Raw genomic sequence first — 20,401 nt, forward strand, 5'->3', positions numbered from 1 at the left:
TGGCCTTGGGCCAATCCCTTTCTCTCAGCCCCAAAAGGAAGAGGCAAGGGCAAACCAGTTCCAAAATCTTGTCAAGAAAACTGCAAGGAATTGTCCAGGCAGTCCCAGAGTCAAGACTGATTTGAAGGCACCAAAAATGAGTAAATGAATGAATGAGCTGCTAACCGTATGCAGTCTTCAAAGATCTGAATGGGAGGCATACAAATAGCAGAGCAGAACAGGGGCAAACTTTCCTCCTCAAATGTGTTGAAAAGTGGGATTAATGAGCGAGGAACAAATTCTGTGCATCATTTTTCAGTTACCTCACTGAATTTCTTTTAGGTTTGAGCAGCCTCGTAATCCCTTGTAGCTACAAAGAATCTGGCAGCATGTAAGGAGCAAGGTGAAGTGGAGCAGACCTTCTGTTCTCTTGCCTGGAGGGGTTTTATTTTCAGGCACACTTTTAGGCTTTCGGTAACACATAGGGTTTAAGTTTCTGAGAAGATGAGAATCACAGGCAAGGCACAGTGGTTAGCCTGAAGCTTTGTTATCATCATGGCAAATTTCCCATCCCAAACTGCTCCAATATTTGTGTAGAAAAGTATTCTGGTATTAACTGTAACATTATGGGAAGGTGGTGGTGGAACAGATTGGATTAAAAATGGCAAAAATTACCAAAAGGACCTCTAAGATTCTTTAATTTCTTCTTTAACGCACATACCTTCTTGCTAGGAAGATTGCAAGACAAAAAGAAAAAAGGAAAGAAAACCAAAAGAAGGAGAAGCAGGGATAAGTAATGATAGTTGTAATCATTCTAATGGTTAAAGCTGTCTTGATTTACACACTGCATGTCACTGAGATGCATTAAAAGTCCTATGTTCAAGGGGCAGGGAAGAAGGTTAGTTGAATCTATGCACGGAACAGGGTGACTGAACCTTAATGTTTAAAGAGAATCCTGCATGTTCTTGGTACACCAATACCCAAAACTGGAAGAGGTTGCAATTCTGGTGTTCTTCTTAATGGGTTTGTTAAAAATAGATCATGCCAGACAACCCTTATTGCCTTCTTTAACAAAGTGATTAATTTAGTGGATGGGGGAAGTGCTGTGGTCATAGTTTACTTAGACTTCTATAAGGCATTTGACAAAGTAGACCACAGCCTACTTCTTGGTAAGACAGAACAAGGTGGGATAGACAGCATCATCATGAGATGGATTTGTTGACAAACCACACTCAATGTGTAGTCCTTAATGGAATCACATCTACATGGAGGGAATCATGCAGTGGGGTACTATCTTAGATCCAGTACTCTTCAATATCATCATGAATAATATAGATGAGGGGATAAAATTGCAACTCATCAAATTTGCAGATGTCACGAAGGTGGGGGAATTGCCAATACTTTAAAAGATAAACCCAAGAGTCAGAAGGATCTTGACAGACTTGAGCACTGGGTCCTATCCAAAGTCAAATGCACAGATATAGAATATGTGGTACCTTGCTCAATAGTAGAAACTATGAGAGAGCTCTAGGTGTCCTAGTGGATCATCAGTTAAGTATGAGCCAGCAGTGTGTTGCAAATGCCAAGAGAGAGAGGGGTGTGGCCAGTGCCAGCAGCGGTACAAGCAAATTCCGGGGCTCCTGGAAAATGCTGATATCTCAGCTGCTTTAGGGGATCCCCAGGGATCAAAACTGTCCTGTAGGGACAGTGAAGAACGGAGGCACAGGCAGGCATGAACAGGAAAGTTGCAAGTTCCCTGAAGTGTCTGCATCAGCCTCCGACCCAGCAGCAAGGGAAAACAGTCATTAGGAGCTGTCAAAAGCCGGGCGGCCACACGCAAGAAGAGAAGGAAAAAAAGAATGAGATTATCATCTGGGTGAGAAACTGTGGTCTTTGGCTTTATATTGCATTAGTGAGGCCACACTTGGAATACTGCATCCAATTCTGGTTTACCAAAATACAAATAAGGTGCTGAGACCATAGAAAGAGTAAAGAGAAGAGCAACAAAGATGATAGAGACCTTGAAGACTAAATCATACAATGAACAACTAAGGGAAATAGTTATATTTAGTCTAAAGAAGAAAAGGACTAGGGGAGATATGATAATAGTATTCCAATACTTAAGCGATTGCCACAGAGAACAGGGGGTCAGCCTATTCTCCAAAGAACCTGAGGACAAGATAAGTAATGGATGGAAACTTAATAAAAGAAAGATGCAATCCAGAACAAAGAAGGAATTTTCTGAAAGTGAGAACAATTAGTTAGTAGAACGGCTTGCCTTCAGAAGTTGTGGGTGCTCCATCACTGGAGTTTTCAAGAAGAGATTGGACAGCCACTTGTCCAGAATAGGTCTCCTGCTCTTTTGGACCAGAAGACCTCCCAGGTCCCATCCTATCCTGTTATTCTATGTTCTATTCTCTAATGAACTCTCACACAAACATTCCCATGATTTGACTTGACTTGTTAAAAAGAAAGATAACAGTATTTCATATTTATTTAAATAAAGATCTGCCCACATCTATGATTTAGGTCAGGGGTGTCAAACTCAAGGCCCACAGGCCAGACCTGGCCCATGGGGAGCTTAAATATGGCCTGCAGAGCCAGCCTGGAAATGTCAAAGGACCAGCCCACAGTGCCTCTGCCAACCAAAACCGGCTGCGGGGGGCGGGCTACATGCAGCCCCTGCATGATCCATTTTTGACCTTCCCGGCCTCCAGCAGCACTCTGCTGCCCAAAAACGGACCAAAAATGGGTTGCTATGCTGCAGGAGGACTGGATTACAATTATGTGGCCTCAAATAAGTGGATATCTGGATAGAAAACAAGCAACATCCTATGTTAATTCTACAGTTTAATGCCAGATTTTACATACTGTAAAGTTCATTTAATCTACAATCAACAATCTATAATTGACAGCCATTTCAATTTACTATCCTGGAAATTTACCTCTGCTGTTAGATTTTGTATTATCATGTTATTTATGCTATTGTATTTTTATTATTAGTTGAATAATAAAAATACAATAGCTTTTCTGCCTGGAAAAGCAATTTACTATTAAACGGTGGGGTATAAATTTAGAAATAAAAAGTTTAGTGGAGTATGAAGAATAAGCAATAAATGTTTGCCAATAATATCTGGTAGAAGAGATAGGAAAATGGTTATAGTAAAGAACTGTGGAAAGAAAGAAGAGAAGGGAAAAATGCATCTTGAGCCTGTATCAAATGCCCACCATGGTCATGGCCACCCCGGCCCTCTGAGGTCAAACACAACCCTGATGCAGCCCTCAATGAAATCGAGTTTGACACCCCTGATTTAGGTAATAGATAAGGTGAACCTCTCCTTTCATTATAGATCAATCCCACTGATGAAAGTTATTTAAAAGTTCAAGTAACCCCCTCTTTATTCAAACAGGAGGTAGGTGGTCTTGGCATAGCTTTACTCTCCTCTCACCTAGATGCAATTTTTATTCCTCATTCTAGATCTGGTACCCTCACTCTCAAGCCTAACTTTCCACTATGAGATGGGCAAATGCCCCCATTAACCGCATGATCTTTGTAAAAACAGAATCAGAAATTGGCCACTGCAAAAAGCTGGCAGTACTTGCACTTCACTCATCCTGATGTTACTTAACAAGACTGCATCATCTTCAAAGACCATCCAGGTCATCTGAGAGATGTCAATGATAGTTGGAAGTGATAGTGCTCAAGGAGGTGCTTCCATCCACTTCCTGTGGGCAATGTTACAGCCAGTCTTGGTCTGGTTGCAGGATCAGTCTTGCACTCAGAATTCCCATGACTTTTAGGAGATGCCAGAAGGGCTCCCTGTTGATTCCTAGGGAGAAACACCACAGCCTCAAGGACCAGGGTTATTGTGCATGTTATCTGAACAGTGTTGATATCAATCCAAAGGCATTGGCAGAAAATACGTGGCTGAAAGGATTGTAATTTACATTGTGCTATAGAGGTTATCAGGACTGCCAGCCTACGCTTGAGCTTTGCATTCGCTAGCTGCCAGTCTGCCATAAACTATGATGGGGGACGGGGAAGAGCTGATCGGGAGGAGGAAAGGCTAACTACTCATTGTACCAGCAAGGGAGAAGAACTGGATGAGGAAAGTTAACTGGGAAAGTTTGGCACATGAACTTCATTTCTGGCTTTGCTATACTGTAAACCACTTGGCTTTTAGTAAAGTATACCTTTCACTACAAATGGCGTTTAGAGTCTTTCTTGCCTAAAGGACCAAGTCAGGGAAGGTCTGAGAGAGGGCTCTTACAAAATGATGTGCCGCCAGGTCCAAGCCGAGTGATGAAACATTGATATGTAGCTGAATCCAATCCCATATTTGCTTCACCTAAAGGACAGAATCTTGCCACATTAAAGCTAAAACCTTCTAACCTCCTCAATATATCCTGAGCAATTCTAGGATGTGGCTATCCTGAACCTCTTCCTCCCTCCCCCATTCAATTTGGTACAATGCAGTCTCTTAATTTGGGCTTCTCTCTGATTTACTGCCTCATCCCTGGGAAAGCTTCTAGGGTGATTCTACGGGATGGGGGTGCTGCACTGGTTTTCCTTCTTCCTCCAGGGCTGATTACTGTCAGCATGGATGGGAGGAGAGGTCCAGCCATGGCCTTTACTTTTTGGGGTGCCATGGGTCTCAGTTCTCTCTCCCTCTTCTGTTTAACATCTACATGAAGACATCGGATGAGGTCATTGGTATGCTAATGATGCTCAGCTTTTTATCTTCATTCCAGGCCTCTGAAGGATGCCTTGAATGTCCCATTCCAGTGGTTGGAGGATGTTGGGGCCTGGAAGAGGAGCAACAGATTTCAGCTGAACCCAAGCAAGACCAAGTGAATTTGAGCGTTTAGACCTTCTGCTGGAGATCTTCCATTTTTTCTAGAAAGGGTGGCACAGTACCAAACAGATCCAATGTGTAATCTGGGGGGGGGGGTGTCTTCCTGAACTCATGGCTCCTGCTCAAGAGTGTAGTATCAACCCTGAAGTTGAAGAAAGCAAAGCTTTCAAGTTGCCAGCTGGCTGAGGCCATCTTGGAGGCTTCAGGGTTGCCACACAACAGAGGGAGGGGGGCTTTGTAGCCAAAACAATAAAGCTTTCCTGTGGAAACCAAGGACATTCACACAGGTGGCTGGCCAGGGGAGGAGTGAGTAACCAAGCAACCAGCCAGCAACTGGATTGGACAGCGTGACTGGTGACTTGGGGGAAAGGGGAAACTTTTACTTTTTAATTAGGTGAAAGCCGTGGGAACTTCAGCGTTGGCTTTCACCAGTTGTGCCAATATGATGTTTCCAATAAATTGTTCTTTCAGGAACTTGGCCTGCCTCAGAGTTCTCCTTTCTGTGGGTACATCACTTGGAACACTGACACGTAGAAGGGCCTTTGCACACTTTTGGTTACTGCATTAGTTCTGCCCATACCTGGACTGGGAAGTCTTGCTCCTCGTGCCCTTGTGATCTCTCATCCAGACTACTGCAAAGCAGTTCACATGGAGCTACCTTTGAAGAGTGTTTGGAAGCTTCAACTCCTGCAGAATGTGATGGTGAGGGCAGTTTTTTCCAGCTCTATGCCAATTCAGTTATATGAGTCTGGGGGCAACTCTGGGCCCAGAAAGAGCCCTTTCTTGAGAACATTCTTCCAATGGTGATCAGGATGGCCAATCCAGCTGGCCTTCTGTGAGCTCCTGAAGACCCATCTCTGGATCTGGCCTGCAGCCCCAAGTGCCTGAAGAAAATGCAGGTAAGTCCATCAGACTTGGCCTTCTGAAGCTTTGTGTGATGCTCTCTTGTGTATGCTTGCAATGTGGCACCTGATTTCTCTTTTCCACATTTCTCGCTCAATTTCTCTTCTATTTTGATTCCTCAGCCTTACCGGTTGAGAAGCCCCAGTCCAGATCTAAGGCTGAAAGGGAGCCATTTCCTGTCTGGGGCAGAAAGCAAGCTAAAGTCCCATATCTCCCTGCAGGAGGTAGCCTGAAGCCTCTTCTGCTGGGTCTCCTCCTGACCCAGAATGCTGGGAGTCCTGAGGAGAGCCTCGCTCCCTGCCCCACTCCCAGCCCGATATTGCCCAGGGTCCTCATTACATGTCCCTGATGGTCCTTAAAACACCCAGAAGCTCCCCTGCAGCTACAGCGATGTGAGGGTGACTGAAGCCCTCTGAGGAAGGCAGAATCAGCTCCTCTCCCTTGCTCTGCCATTCATGGCCCTCTTGAAATGGCATTCAGAGGGTAATTATGCCATTAATTACATTGTGCTCCTCTACAGGCTCAGTCTGAGGAGAGCTGTGCCGTGAATTTGCATGAAAAACACAGAATGGGATGAGAGATTAGTGAGCCCTTCCATGCATTTCTACATGCAATTATTAGAGTGTCCAGGAAGGGGCCAGGCCTCCTACGACTTTCTGCTCTTAGAGCTCAGGTTCATCATCAAATGGCTGAAAGACGCTGTCAGTGGCGGAGACCCTATTAATAAAGAGATGGCTGGAGAAGGATATGTCTCCCCCAGGTAATCAAGGTGAATAAGGTCTATTTGCTCTGAGGTTATCCTACCTTGCCAACTGATTTTTTTTTCTTTAAATGGCTGACAGAAACTGACAAAAGTGAGTCCCATTGCAGCTTGGGCATCCAGATTCTGGCTTGCTGAGATTCTGGGATTCCATCTATCTTCCCCTGATTATGCAGCGTGCAACTCTGAGCAAAATCATTTACAGCTTCAATTAAAAGGGAGCCCACTTAGCGTTGAGGAGGGGGAGGGCGGGTAATTAATGCTTGAAGGTTGTTTGGGGGGGAAACTTGACTTCAAAAAATGCTTTCAATAACTGTAAGTGGTGATTACTTTCTGAAAGTGTGCTTAAAAATGTATTACTTTTAAATTACCCTCTCAAGCCTTTTCTCCTATTGGAAAATGACTTCTTAGCTCATGTTTGTACAGGATAAGCCACAATTCCAAGGGAGAATGAAGAAGCAAAGGATGGATGGCCGAGTGTTCCTTCCTCACTAAATAAATAAAAAGCATAGTGTAGAGTATCAGACTAGGGCTACCAGATATTTGGGTTCCAATTATCCATCCCCATAAAGCATATTCATCTTCCAATGTACACAAGCATGGGAAATGCAACATCAGAGCTTGATTTCATGACGAAGGACTTATTTCGATAACAGCCTCACCAAGATCCATTCCATGTCTTCAAGAGAGGAACGTCAGAATTCCAAATGTCTATGGAGGTACTCAGTCATTCAGGTCATGGTTATCCCAAAGGTGCTTTTTCAAGAGGCAACTGGACTTTCTTCAGAACTGTCCAGTTGCCTCTGTCCAAGCTTCTTGGATGAGAAGTGAAACATCTTCAAGAAAAAACAAAGAGAGCCCAGTTGCCTCTTGAAAAAGCACCTTTGGGTCAGAATTCCAAATGCTTCAATTCCCATGAAAGGGTGACTGCCTTTTTAAGCTCATTCTCCACGAGTTTGCATCTCCCATTAGCAGCATATATCTTGGGGTGCAACATTTTTCTGGCAGTGTTACATGGCAGGCAGCTTGCTGGATACAATGGGAGCCAAAGTGAAGAACTGAACTTGCTGCTGAGAAACAAGGAAAGGGATCAGAAAAAGAAGAAAAGAGATAAGAAGAAAGCCTGATCTCTGCCTGACTGCCACACCTCTTGTGAAAAAAAATGCATGGCCTCAGTGATGGCCAGAAGTGCCTGGCTTCTTTGGCCTGGTATGTCCAGCTGTGCCAGGGGTGGGTTCTAAATTTTTTTACTACCGGTTCTGTGGGCATGGCTTATTTTGTGGGTGTGGTTTGATGGTCATGTGACAATTCTTTAGGATTTAGCAGAGGTACTGGTCTACCAGGCTTTTAACTGCTTGCAGAGCTGTACCGGTCTATCCATTTGTTCTTGGAGCGTACCGGTCTACCCATTTGTTTTTGGAGGCACCGGTCTACCACCACACTGCCTTTTAAGACTGATCAGTTGTTGGGTGGCCCTTTGAAGCCCCGCGGCAAGAATTTAAACAGTTTTTTTCCTTCTAGCCATCAGCTGGGACTCGGGAGGCAGCGAATAGATTGGGGGCGGGGCCAAATAAAAGGTAAGAATAATGCGGGCGGGGCAGGAGGGCCCAGCTCCCAAACAAAGAGAACCGGTTCGGTGAAGTCATATCATCACCGCTACCGGCTCGGCGGAACCGGGCGGAACCGGGAGGAACCCACCACTGAGCTGTGCCCATATTTGGAAATATCAAATCTGATTGTGATGAACCAGAGAACTGCTCTCCCTTGCTCGTTCCTCACTTCTGTCAAGCATTCAGAAACATCACCTGCCACAAAGTGTTTGGAAGCAAGATAGCAATAGCACTTCTGCTTGGCTTCATATTGCGTTGTTCAGGCACTTCTGCTGGGGCCTTCCTGAAGATTTTCCTTAATAAAGGAGAATATCTATAGCTCAGGGTTGGAATGAGAAGTCTTTGTGCTTTCTGAGCTTTGTAGTTTTTATGCAGATATTTGTTACTCATCGGTATTAGTAAGAAATTGGGTTTGCTCACAATTTATATTCTAGCGGCTTGCCCTGTGAGTGTTGGTGGGAGCAGTCTTGGAGGTTTTTTGGTTGGATTGTTTAATGTTAGCTTGATTGACAGTTTCTTGATTGTTTGATTCTTAATTGATGGACTGATCTTAATCTTGGAATTAATCTATGCTCAACATCTAGCATAGATCTCATCATGTTACTTAGTTTGGGTAATGAAACATCTGCAAGAAAACAACTAAGCTCAGAGAGCACCCAGGATACTGCATTTCCTTAAGACAAAAGTACCCTGGAAGCAGTCCAGAGCAGGGACAGGGCTGCCCTGCTTTGCTCTTTGGATCGGGGGGGGGGGACTTCATTGCTTCCCAGGACAACTTCAAAGAGGCACTTCACTCAAGCATTGCTCAAGTCAAGCCCAGTCCTGAGCAGATGGGTGGTCTGATAAAGGCTTGGTATGTTCGGTGAAGCCAGACAGCATGGCCGTAAGTCATGTAAGTATGCCTGCAGGAGATGACTAGGCTGAGCCTGAGGGAGAGGTCAAATGCATCATCAGTTTGGAGTTGCTACACCCCCAAAAGAGACCCAAGTCCAGTCCCCCTTGAAGTCCATTGATTCTTATCTGGTGCCAATTCACATTGACCGTTAGTAGATCCAATTCTTGTATATAGGTGACATGGAATAAACTCACAGTGCTTTTGAAGTCCGTGGTGGCTCCTGGTTTCTTGAGCCTGACAGCAGCCCTTGATTTAGTGCCCTGTGCAACCCCTGACATAGTGTGTGAGTGAGAGGGCAGAAATAGTGCAATCAGCTTCTTTTTTCCCCCATAGACCCTGAATTTCCACAGCCAAAGTGTGTTGGAAAGAAAGATAGGGTAAAGCAAAATTTCCCCAATTCTTGTTTATATCTGACCATTGTTACAGATTTTACCTATTATGCTTACATTTAGTGGTTTCATAGTTTGCATTGAGTATGGTTTCTCATGGAATTTCATGCCAGTTTAAACAAGTATTTTAGGAAGCAAATGAGGAAGAGAAAAAGAAGGATGCTGCGAGAGAAAGTTCCTCTGATGGAAAAGGCTTCTCACTTACGTGGTCAATCAGTTCCCTTATCATGCCATTCCACTGGCCCTTCTCATCTTGGGCTCCGTACTTCCCATCCTCCACCAGTCGAATCTCATAGGAGAAGCCAAGGATGCGGGAGACTTCTGAGAGGAGATCCACGCAGTAGCCTTCAAAACGCCTGTTCCCAGATAGAACCATGTCCGACTTTGCAAACATGACAAATGGCTCTTCCTAATGGCCAGAAAAGATAACACAATCACATGAAGTACACAGGTATTGAATTCAACACACACACACACACACACACACACACACACACAGAGAGAGAGAGAGAGAGAGAGAGAGAGAGAGAGAGAGAGAGAGAGAGAGAGAGAGAGAGAGAGAGAGAGAGAGAGAGAGAGAGAGACTGAGCCAGGGAGTTGTGTCCCCCAAGCATATGGCCAGCTGGCATTAACCTCTTAACCAACTTGATCATAAAAACCCCCACATCCCAGCATTACGATATGTAGAAATAGCTACGCTTTGCAGGTTTGGCTGATCAGATTCAAGCAAAGTTAAGAATTCTGAAGTGTCACTAAAAGCACACTGGCTTCTTACGTTGGATTCTGGCTCTTAGTGCTCAAACATATGGCAGAAGACCAGGTTGCTGGTGGATATCTCTCTTTGTGTCCAGTCGAGCACTTCCTCACATATACAGATTTCTGCATCCATGAAACTTTGAACTGTTCTTTCTCCACATTATGTAGAAGTCAACACTCAACTCAAAAAACAATGGCTTGCACTATCCAATAGTGTTAGAATATTAGTGTCCAGACCAGACGACAAAAGTTTGTGACCAGAGTCTGTCTCAAGAGTAACATGACTGAGAAATGTGGACAGTATCAGGAATGGATCCCACGTGTTATGAAATTGGCAAAATGGTCAGATTTGTAACCCATGTCTGGGAGCACCTGGAGGCACCTGACAGCCTCCTGAACCCCAGGAGGCTCCAAAGCCGCCCATATTATACACCAACAAAGCAGCCATGGCTCTGTGCAAAAAGGTTTCTTCCTTCAGCACTCTCCAACACAGAGTCATTCCTGAACTCTGCAAGGCACATATTCAGAGGCTGTTTCACAATTTATTAGTGAAATGGCCAGGCTTTCAATTTGCAAGCTTTCAATGCTTGCTAATAAATTTATCAGCAAAAGTGCCCTCAATTTCAAGATCTTCACAGTTCTTCTAGGGCCTGGGGAAAGCAGACCCGTCTGTTGGGCAACACGAGGCTGTTCCCAACATGTTGCTGCAATATATGAGCAGAAGGGTGTGAAAGGGAGGGAGGGAGGGACTGAGGCAGCCTTCTCCTTTCTTCCCCTTTCCCCACCAGCAGCATTATTACACACAAAGTAGCAAAGAACAAGAGAGCATCTCCCTCCCTCTCTCTCTCTCTCTCTTTCTCTCTCTCTCTCTCTTTCTCTCTCTCTCTCTCTCTCTCTTTCTCTCTCTCTCTCTCTCTCTCTTTCTCTCTCTCTCTCTCTCTCATTCTCTCTCTCTCTCCCCCCCCCTCGAAATTGTCTTTGCTCTCATGTAAGAAAAACAAGCTCTACAAACATCAAGGTCCAAATCTCTCCATTAGAAACGGCCTCTGAGGAGCTTGAGTAACAGGACCAAGGACAGAAAAAAAAAAAAAAAAAACCTAGCAGGTTTGGGGTGAGTGTCTGTTAGATTTTTCCATAGCTGTTCCCAGACCCAAGTCAGTTCTCTCCCTTCCAGTGCCCCTTTTCATCACTTTGATAAGTTTTCTTATTCACCAACAAAGGCCCAGGAAGACACTTCACTGTGTGTGCTGCAGAAACATGAGTTTCCACAGAAGTTTTCACAAGAACTAGCATCAAGATCCAATATTTTAAAAAGAAAGCATTGTTATTTATATGATTGGTCACACAGTCAGCCAGATGGTCAGAGTGGAATTGACATTTTTGTCCACCTATGGAGGACTTCCCAAGGACCTGGAATAGACAGATGTGGATATTTGTGGTGTTAAAGCAGGGGTGTCAAACTCAATTTCATTGAGGGCCGCATCAGGGCTGTGGTTGACATCGGGGGGGTGGGGGGCGGGCAGATGTGGCCGACTGGGTGGATGAGGCCAGCTTGACACCACTCTCCAAACTGCTGGCATGTTTCCTCTTCGCATTGGGTAGACCAGGATGGCCCCCGCGGGCTGGATCCAACCACATTATCGGAAGTCCTGTCCTGTTCTTCGTGCCGGCCATGCACCCCATTGCCTGCCAGTGCCAGTGCCACTTGCGGCCAGACCCGGCTAAGAGGACAGCCTGCTGATGAGCTTCAGGCTGGTGCTGTCCTGATGTGTCCTGACATTCTCCTGGCCTGTCACCGCTGTCACCGCCCTGTTCTTTGGGCCGGCCGAAGCTGCTCGGAAGGCAGCTGCCACAGCCTGTCCTTGCTACTTAAAGGCAGCTTCCAAAGCAGGAAACGTTCGGGCAAGTCGTCTCCTTCTCAGAGAGCATGCACACATCTCACAGCACCGGGACCTTCTGGGCATGCACCGTCTCCTCACAGAAGATCCTGACGCTGTGAGGTGCATGTGCCTGTTTGCTTGAGGCCGAGAAGGAGGAGAAGACTTGGCTGAACTTTTCTGCCTCCCTCTCTTCTGACACTGGCCAGGCAGGTGAGCAGCCTCCTGACCAGTGAGGCAAGTGTTATCCCAGCAGGGCCATGCTAGCTTCAGGCTAGTGCTGTCCTGATGTGTCCTGCCACAACCGCAGCCGCAGCCTTGCTCGCTGTTGGACTTGCCAGCTCTGATAGTTGCAGCTCCGTGCCCTCCCACCCCCCCAGGTATGGCAAGCCCCAAATTGGGACTTGACAGCATGCTTTTCACTCCAAGCAGCCCGGACTTAAAAATGCATGACTGGGGTGGAGGAGAAATCCTTTTTAACAAGCTCAAAACTGAGTTGCAAGTCTGGGTTCCTCGCACAAGAGCTTGAAGTCCTGTACTCTGGCACACTCATCTCTGTTTCCCTCTATGACTAGCCTTGGAAAAAGCCTGCCCTCATAATTGCATGTCTGCAGCCAGAGCTGGGCTTGCAGCTCTTGTGCGGGGAATTCAGGCTTGCAGCAAAAGTTTTGAGCTTGTTAAGAAGGACCACTCCTCCACCCTAGCCATGTGTTTTTCAGTCTGGGCTGCTTGGAGTGAAAAGCATGCAATATTCGGCCGCTCCCAGGATTCCCTGCACGAGCGCTAGAAGAAAATTAGCCAAGCTCCCAATGCCTGAATTGGCGAGCTGGAAGAGAGATTCACTGTCATGCTGGTGAGTACATATGGACTGAGTAGGCTTTTTGTTCCCCCTCACCTCCCCATCCCGATCCAGCGTGGTGTGGAAAACAGGGTGTTTCCTTGGGCCCTTCTCTTCCCCCCCCAGCCTCCTTTTGCTAGTATTCGGCAGGCAGGCAATACTCTTTAAAATGGGCTTTTATTTTGCCAGCCCAAGGGTGGAGGGGAGGGGAAAGTAGGAAATCTCCCTGTCTCTGCAGCATCGGTCATGTGATTGAGTGGACATGGCCAACATTACTCACAGCAAGGTGCTGCCCCACCTTGCCATGAGTGACATCAAGTTGGCCACACCCACCCAGTCACATGACCACCTAGCCATGCCCACAGAACCGATTGTTAAATTATTTGAATCCCACCATTGGTCTGATGTGTTATGTGGCAGGCGCTTGTCTTTGAATTCTAAATTCCAGAGCATTTAAGCTTCTTTATTTTCTATGACTTTGCCTATTCTTTAGTCCCACTAACTCTTGCTTGCGAGCAAATGATATTTCTTGTAGATCTTCCAAAGCACCATTGTTGCTACTTTGTCGTGCTGTTGTTTGTAGATAGTCTGTGCGATCTTCTTGCAGAAGCTAAGCAGATGGTCCACTGTTTTTTCAGCTTCTCTGCAAAGTTGGTGTTTGCTGTCTGTTGATATCCTATGAAAGAAAAATCTGAGTCCTTTCAGATCTTTAAAGACTTTGCTGCTCTTGTTTATACCCAACACGGAGTAAGCATCGCCAGAATTCAAAGTGATTGTGGTGCTGAATTCATGTCTCAGCGGTTCCAGGACTGGATGTGTAAGAATGGAATTCTTCATCAGACCTCAGCCCTTATACATCGGCGCATAATGGGGTGGTAGAAAGGCGACAAGGGGTCCTGCAAACCATGATGCATTGTCTCCTAGAAGACGCCAACCACAGTATCCCATACTGGGGTAAAGCTATTAAATATGCAAATTATATTGTCAACCATACTTGGAGTAGTGTAATAAATCAGACTCCTTTCTTCATGTTGTAAGGGTACAAGCCCGATCTCAAAAACCTCCATATTTTTGGTTCATACGCTATGGTGAACATTCCCTTAGCTCAAAGAAGGAAAGGAGGTCCAGCAGCAAAGAGGATGAGATTTACGGGTATTGATGATAATTCAAAATGGATCAAATTTATTGACTCCAAACATGTAGTAATGATTTCCCAATCCGCTAATTTTGAGGAAGATGCTGACTGGTCCAGGATTCATTCCAATGATCCTGGAGTTTATTTTCCTAGAGATGATGTTGCTGATGCCTCACAGTCTGATGATCAAGATTCACAGGCAAATGTTCCATCCACTAGTTTTTCTCAACCTGATGTTCCGTCTTCGCAAGCCGCTGATGCTGACGCTAGCGATGATGGTGAAGACGAGGACAAAACGGAAGAAGAATGGATGGCTGTTCCGAGGTGTTCCAAATGGGCCACAAAGGGGATCCTTCCAAAGCGATATTTGTGGCAACTGACAAAAGCACCCTTGCCTTTGATTTGTACTGTTACACTTCCTCCTGATAAGTTCACACAAATCAAGCATCTTCCTGATTCAGAGCAAGAGAAGTGGTATGAGGCAATGCAGGCTGAAATGGACAGTCTAAAGAAACTTAAGGTGTTTATGCCTGCAAAACCTCCAGCAAACAAAAAAGTCATTGGCACCTGATGGGTCTACAGAATCAAGAAGAAGCCAAATGGTGAGTCGTTGTACAAGGCCAGACTTGTAGCTCAGGATTTCACTCGATGTTATCCTGAGGACTACACAAATACCTACTCACCGACAGTCCGGACTGAGAGTGTAAAAATTGCTTTAGCCACTGTCACTATTCTTGGTTTAGAAGCTTTCCAGTTCAATGTTGACATGGTTTATCTACATGCTGACCTGGATGAGGAGATCTACGTAAAAGGTCCTCCAGGGTTCCGTCAGCAAGAAGGGGATACCTGGTCTGTATGGTCTGAACCAGTCTGGTTTAATGTGGTACTTATGTCTTACTGACAAACTAAATTCAATGGGCTTTATTAAGTCCGAAACTGATGAATGCGTGTTTACAAAAAGATCTGATAATATGTATGAGATAGTTCTTGTTTATGTTGATGATATTGTTTATATTGGTCCAAATAAGCAGATGAGTGAGAATTTTGCTAAAGCTTTGCAGAGATATTTCACATTGAAATCTTTAGGTTATGTTAACACTTATTTAGGTGTTCAGGTTGTCAAAACACAGAAGGGGTTTAGTCTTTCACAAAAGGATAAAATTGAAAAATTTTGCATCATTGCAACATGAAAGATGCTAATACAGGAAGCATACCCATGCAAACAGATTTTCACAACCTGGCACATGAACCAAGTCCTGAGTTTGAGGATCAAACACTTTATCGTTCAGTTATTGGGTCACTGTTGTATATTAGTAGTTGGACTAGACCTGACATTGCACTTAGTGTTAATCTCTTGTCCCGACACGTAGGTAAGGCAAAACAGTTTCATTGGACATGTGTTAAGAAATTATTGAAATACCTAAAACACACTAAAAATATGAAGTTATTGTTAGAACCAACACATACTGATTATGCAGAATTATGTTGTTATGCAGATTCTGATTGGGCGAGCGATAAGAAATCACATAAAAGTACTTCAGGTTACATGATGTTCTTAAATGGATGTCCTGTTTACTGGCATGTGCGAAAACAGAATTTTGTTTCTTGTTTATCTACTGAGGCTGAATATGCTTGTGTTTCAGATGCATGTAATTCTCTAACGTGGTTTGATGCTTTGGTCACAGATATCTGGACATTCCCGATTCGACCAATCACCATCATGGAAGACAATGAATCTGTGGTTTATATTTCTGAATCACGTTTCACGTGTTCTAGGTTCAGACACATTGACATCCGTTACAAAAATATAAAACAATTAGTGAAATTGTAAAATTGCAGTATGTGCCTACACATGATCAGATTGCTGACATGCTCAACAAACCACTTCCAGCAGCTCAGCACGAGTATCTGCATAAGATGTGCCTTATCTGATGGCAGTACCTGATGTCCGCTCAACTGACAAAGAAGGGGTTGTCATTGCGTTAGGTGTTTGCCAGCTGAGCTTTCATCCTAAAACTTACGGTAGCTTGCCAGAGAACTTATCTGTAGTAACAGAGATAAGACTGGTCTTGTGAGACATTGGACTACTGCGCATGTCTACATTTTTTCTTTTCTAACTTCCTGATTTATACTTCCTTTGTTCGTCCCTGTGATCAACTGCCGGTAAAATGTAGTTAGCTAGTTTTTCTATTTTTATAATAAAATGTTTCTTAGAATATACTTCGGGTTTTCTTTCTTTAAAGTATACAGCATGGAAAACAAGATCCATTCACCTCTAATTAATTATAGTTTCCCCGGGGGAGGGGGGACGAGGCTGATTCACGCTTCGACATTCTTATTCTTTTCAATCTCCTTTGTCCAGGCTGCATTCTTGCTTGGGTTGTCCAATAGCTGCATTCAGAATTGCACTGTTTCATCTTTGTCAGGCATTGACTGGTTCACTGCATTCTCTCCATTGAATGGATTGGTAGAAATCTTTCTGATTTGACTGAAATTGTAGAGTCTGCCTATAGTGTGCAATTTGAACTTTAAATCTGCTGGTCTTCTTTGCTATAGCTGTTAGTTGCTGCTTTGTTATTTCCACTGCTTCGTTAATCTTATGTGTTTCTAAGATGATATTTCTTGACCAGGTATTTTTGGGGTATCTTGGGAACAATATCAGTGCAGAGGACCTTGTTGCTTTGTGCTGTTCTAGAGGCTTAGTTATTCTTTAATTATTCTTTTTTTGAACAAAGACTTTGTTCTTTCTGAGGAGAAGGCAGAGGAGAGGATGTTTGGTTTGGGAATGAAAACAATTGAATATATATGGTGGCTCCCCCCCCCCTTTTTTTTTCGTAGCTAGGAAAACATTTCTTTTCCAGTCCTCTGATATTTCCCTGGTGCTCCTGGCACCAGGGAAGATTTGGTTCAGTGGATCCAAAATCACGTTCTTGTTGCGTGTTTCCGAGGATCTAGCCCAATAACTCCAACGCAGGATATTTTGATTCAAAAGATATTTATTTACATCTTTCTTATCTCTTACAGGTGAACATCTGGAGTGCTCTCTGGACTCTTGGGCAACGCCTTATATACCTGGGAGGCGGAGTCAAGGTGAGGAGGGGGTCAAGGGAAGGACTAGGTGGGATGGGTGGTGTTAACCCTTGCCCTGTCATGGGTGCACAATGTTAGGCATTTATATGTAACAAATCCCCCTCTAAATGCCTAACAGTTAGAGATGTGTGTGTGTTGCATATGTATACCTAATTTTGAAGTAAGGTAGGCATGTTGTTTGTTCTGCAAGGGTTTGGTCAGGATGTCCGCAATTTGTTCAACAGTCTCACAATGTATGGCTTTGATGAAACCAATGTTTGATAACTGCCTAACGTGTTTGTGTTTGATATCTATATGTCTTGATCTTTGACCCACAGCGTCCACCGTGGATATGTCTATAGCCGCTTTATTGTCTTCATGTATAATTATTGGGTAGGCTGGTTCAGTCCATATATTGGAAAGCAGGTCATCGAACCATGTTAAGTTGTTGGCTGCTTTTGACAGGCAGATGTACTCTGCTTCCGCTGTGGATGTAGCTACCAAATTTTGCTTTCTGGTATACCAATGCACCGGGCAGTTGTTGATGAAGAATATGTAGCCAGAAGTACTTTTCCTGCTCTTTGTGTCCCCTGCCCAGTCAGCATCCGCATAACAAGTTAAGATAGGTTCTCTGGAGTTTACTGGTTCTAAACATAGGCAAGCGTCCATGCTGTACTTTAGATACCTGAGAATTCGTTTTGCACCCTCCCAGTGATATGTTTTTGGCTCGCTGACATGCCTAGACAGAAGGTTGACCGCAAGGATGATGTCTGGCCTTGTCCACTTAGCTATGTACAATAGTGATCCAATGACGGATCTATATAGTGTATTGTCCTTGAATGGTTCACCTTCGTCGTACATATGTTTCAGGAAGTCAGCCTTCATGGGTGTTTCGCACGGTGTGGCATCCTTCATGTTGCATTTGTGTAGGAGTTCCAATATCCTTTCTTTCTGGGAGATTCTGAATCCCTTCTGTGTTTTGTTGATTTGGACCCCTAGGTACTTGTTCACTTTTCCCAAGGTCTTTAGTGTGAAGTGTTTCCCTAACCTCTCGGCAAACTCATCGCACTTATGTTTATGTTGGCTAAAATATAATATATCGTCCACATACATGAGCACATACTCAATAGATGCGCCTTCTTTCTTGATGAAGAAGCATAGATCAGCAGAAGTGGCTGTGAAACCCATGTCTTTGAGAATTTTTGCCAGACATTCATACCACCTCTTTCCAGACTGCTTCAGGCCATACAAGCTTTTGTTCAACAACCAAGTATCTCCCTTTTGCGTATCTTTCCCAGGGGGTGCTTTGACAAAGATTTCTTTATCTAGTTCTGCGTGGAGATAGGCGGTCTGTACGTCAAATTGGTATACTTCGAGGCCTAGAATGGATGCTATTACCAGGGCACTCTTGACACTTTCAGCCCTAACTGTGGGTGAATATGTGTCTGTATAGTCATCAGGGTATTTCTGTGCAAACCCCTGTGCTATTAGTCTGGCTTTATATAGAGTCTTGTTGTCCTCAAGTTCTTTGATTTTAAAGACCCATTTTGTCCCAATGGGTGATTTGTCGGCTGGGGCCTTAGAGGGAGTATATACATTAAGTTCTCTCAAACTGGCCATCTCCTCCTCCATGGCTTCTTCCCACCTAACCCTTTCTTCCTGTGACAGTCTGAGCACCTCTTCGTATGAGCTGGGTGTTATCTTGTTTGTGTGTATTGATAGGATGTAATCCTCAAATCTTTTTGGGGTCTTATTTTTGTTGGCTCTAACGGGTCTGATTTGTTGTGTCCCCATGTCATGCATGTATCTGGCCTCCCTTTTTGTGAGTGTGTCTAGCTTTATGATGGGATGGTCCTCTTTCCACTCTTTGGTAGTTACCCCCTGGTGTCTAGGTTTGTGTCTCTCATGTGTTTTGGCTTCTACTGTGTCTTGCTTATCCTCATCCCTTACATTGTTTGTGGTTTCCTGTCTGGGGAATACTTCATTGAGGTGTATTTTTGACCAATTGGTGTTTTTGTGGAACATTGCTGTCCTGGATATGATAAATTTATTGTCTTTGTCTATGAATCTATATCCTTTAGTCCCAGATTCATACCCCATGAATTTCAATCTTCTCGAGACTTTGTCGCCCTTGCGTCTTAACTGTTTTGGGATATGCACGTCTGCTGTGACCCCAAATATGTGTAGATGTGCTACATGGGGCTTTTTGTTGTACATTATTTCATAAGGGGTCTTACCTACTACACTAGACCACAGTCTGTTTAGGGTATAGTTAGAGTACGTGAGTGCCTCAGCCCAGAAAGATTGCCCTAGCCCTGCGTCTTCTAACACGCACCTCATCATAGTCTGTAGGACGCCGTTTTTTTGTTCCACTACTCCGTTCTGAAATGTGGAAAATGGCGAAGAAGTAAAATGCAATACCCCATGCGTCTTTAACCAACTCGAAAAATCCCTTGATAGGAATTCAGACCCTCTATCCATCATTATTTGTTTTATTTTAGTGTTGTGTTATGTTTCTACCCTTTTGTAAAACTCCTTAAACTTCTGGAATACCTCATTTTTATGGTTGAGCGTATACACAAACCCATAACGACTGAAATGTCTACTATGGTCAAGAAGAACCTTTTTTTGTATTTTATAGAGTGCTTCATGGGGCCCACTAAGTCCATATGTACTAAATGGAAAACGGAGTTGGTGGTGTGTGTGGCCTTCTTTGGCTTGGGTTTGGTCTTGAGTTTGGAACATTTACACACGGAACACTCAAGGTAGTTTTTACAGCTCTTTACTTGCAAACCATTGGAACAGTCGACCATTTTTTGAATGACTGGGAAGCTAGCGTGACCCAACTTCCTGTGAAGTAAGTGGGCACAGTTATCATGTATAGGCTTGCCAATAGACAGTTTCCCTTGTGTGTTGTATCTTGAGTGTGTTTATCTATTGTGGCGTCATCTGTCTTATCCCCCACTATCTCCTCAGGGGCATCCATCTCGCTTTCCTTGTTTTCTAGATGAGCATTCATGCTTGATTGGCAATCCCCTTCGGGTTGGAGGTATGTTAGCCCCCCATTGATAATGAACTTGCCAATGTCCTTCTTGTTCTTGGTCATATAAACCTTTCCTCCCTTAAACGTAGTCTCGATACCCATATCCTTGCTTAGTTTAAGTGTGGCTAATATGTTGTGTGGTAATTCGAGTATGAGTAATACCCTCTCTATTTTGCCTATTCCATTTATGTATGTGTCTCGCTTTCCAGTCACTAGGACCCTATCCTGGTTTGCTACCTTGATGTGATAATTTTCTTCTGTGAATGATTTGAGAAGCTTTCTATTGTAAGT

At 44.2% G+C, this 20,401-nt stretch overlaps 1 protein-coding gene across 2 annotated transcripts in view; it reads right to left on the reverse strand.

Annotated features, from left to right (window-relative positions):
• GRIK3 (glutamate ionotropic receptor kainate type subunit 3) overlaps positions 1 to 20,401 on the reverse strand; it is a 397,845-nt gene that overhangs the window by 57,013 nt on the left and 320,431 nt on the right. For both annotated transcript variants that reach the window (XM_034413166.3, XM_060691366.2), the window contains exon 10: positions 9,598 to 9,801. In XM_034413166.3, the coding sequence (XP_034269057.1) occupies positions 9,598 to 9,801 (204 nt within the window). The remainder of the gene's footprint in view (positions 1 to 9,597; positions 9,802 to 20,401) is intronic.

This window comes from Pantherophis guttatus, chromosome 10 (genome assembly GCF_059756535.1).
Source record: "Pantherophis guttatus breed Tessera chromosome 10, ASM5975653v1, whole genome shotgun sequence".
NCBI classification, from domain to species: domain Eukaryota; kingdom Metazoa; phylum Chordata; class Lepidosauria; order Squamata; family Colubridae; genus Pantherophis; species Pantherophis guttatus.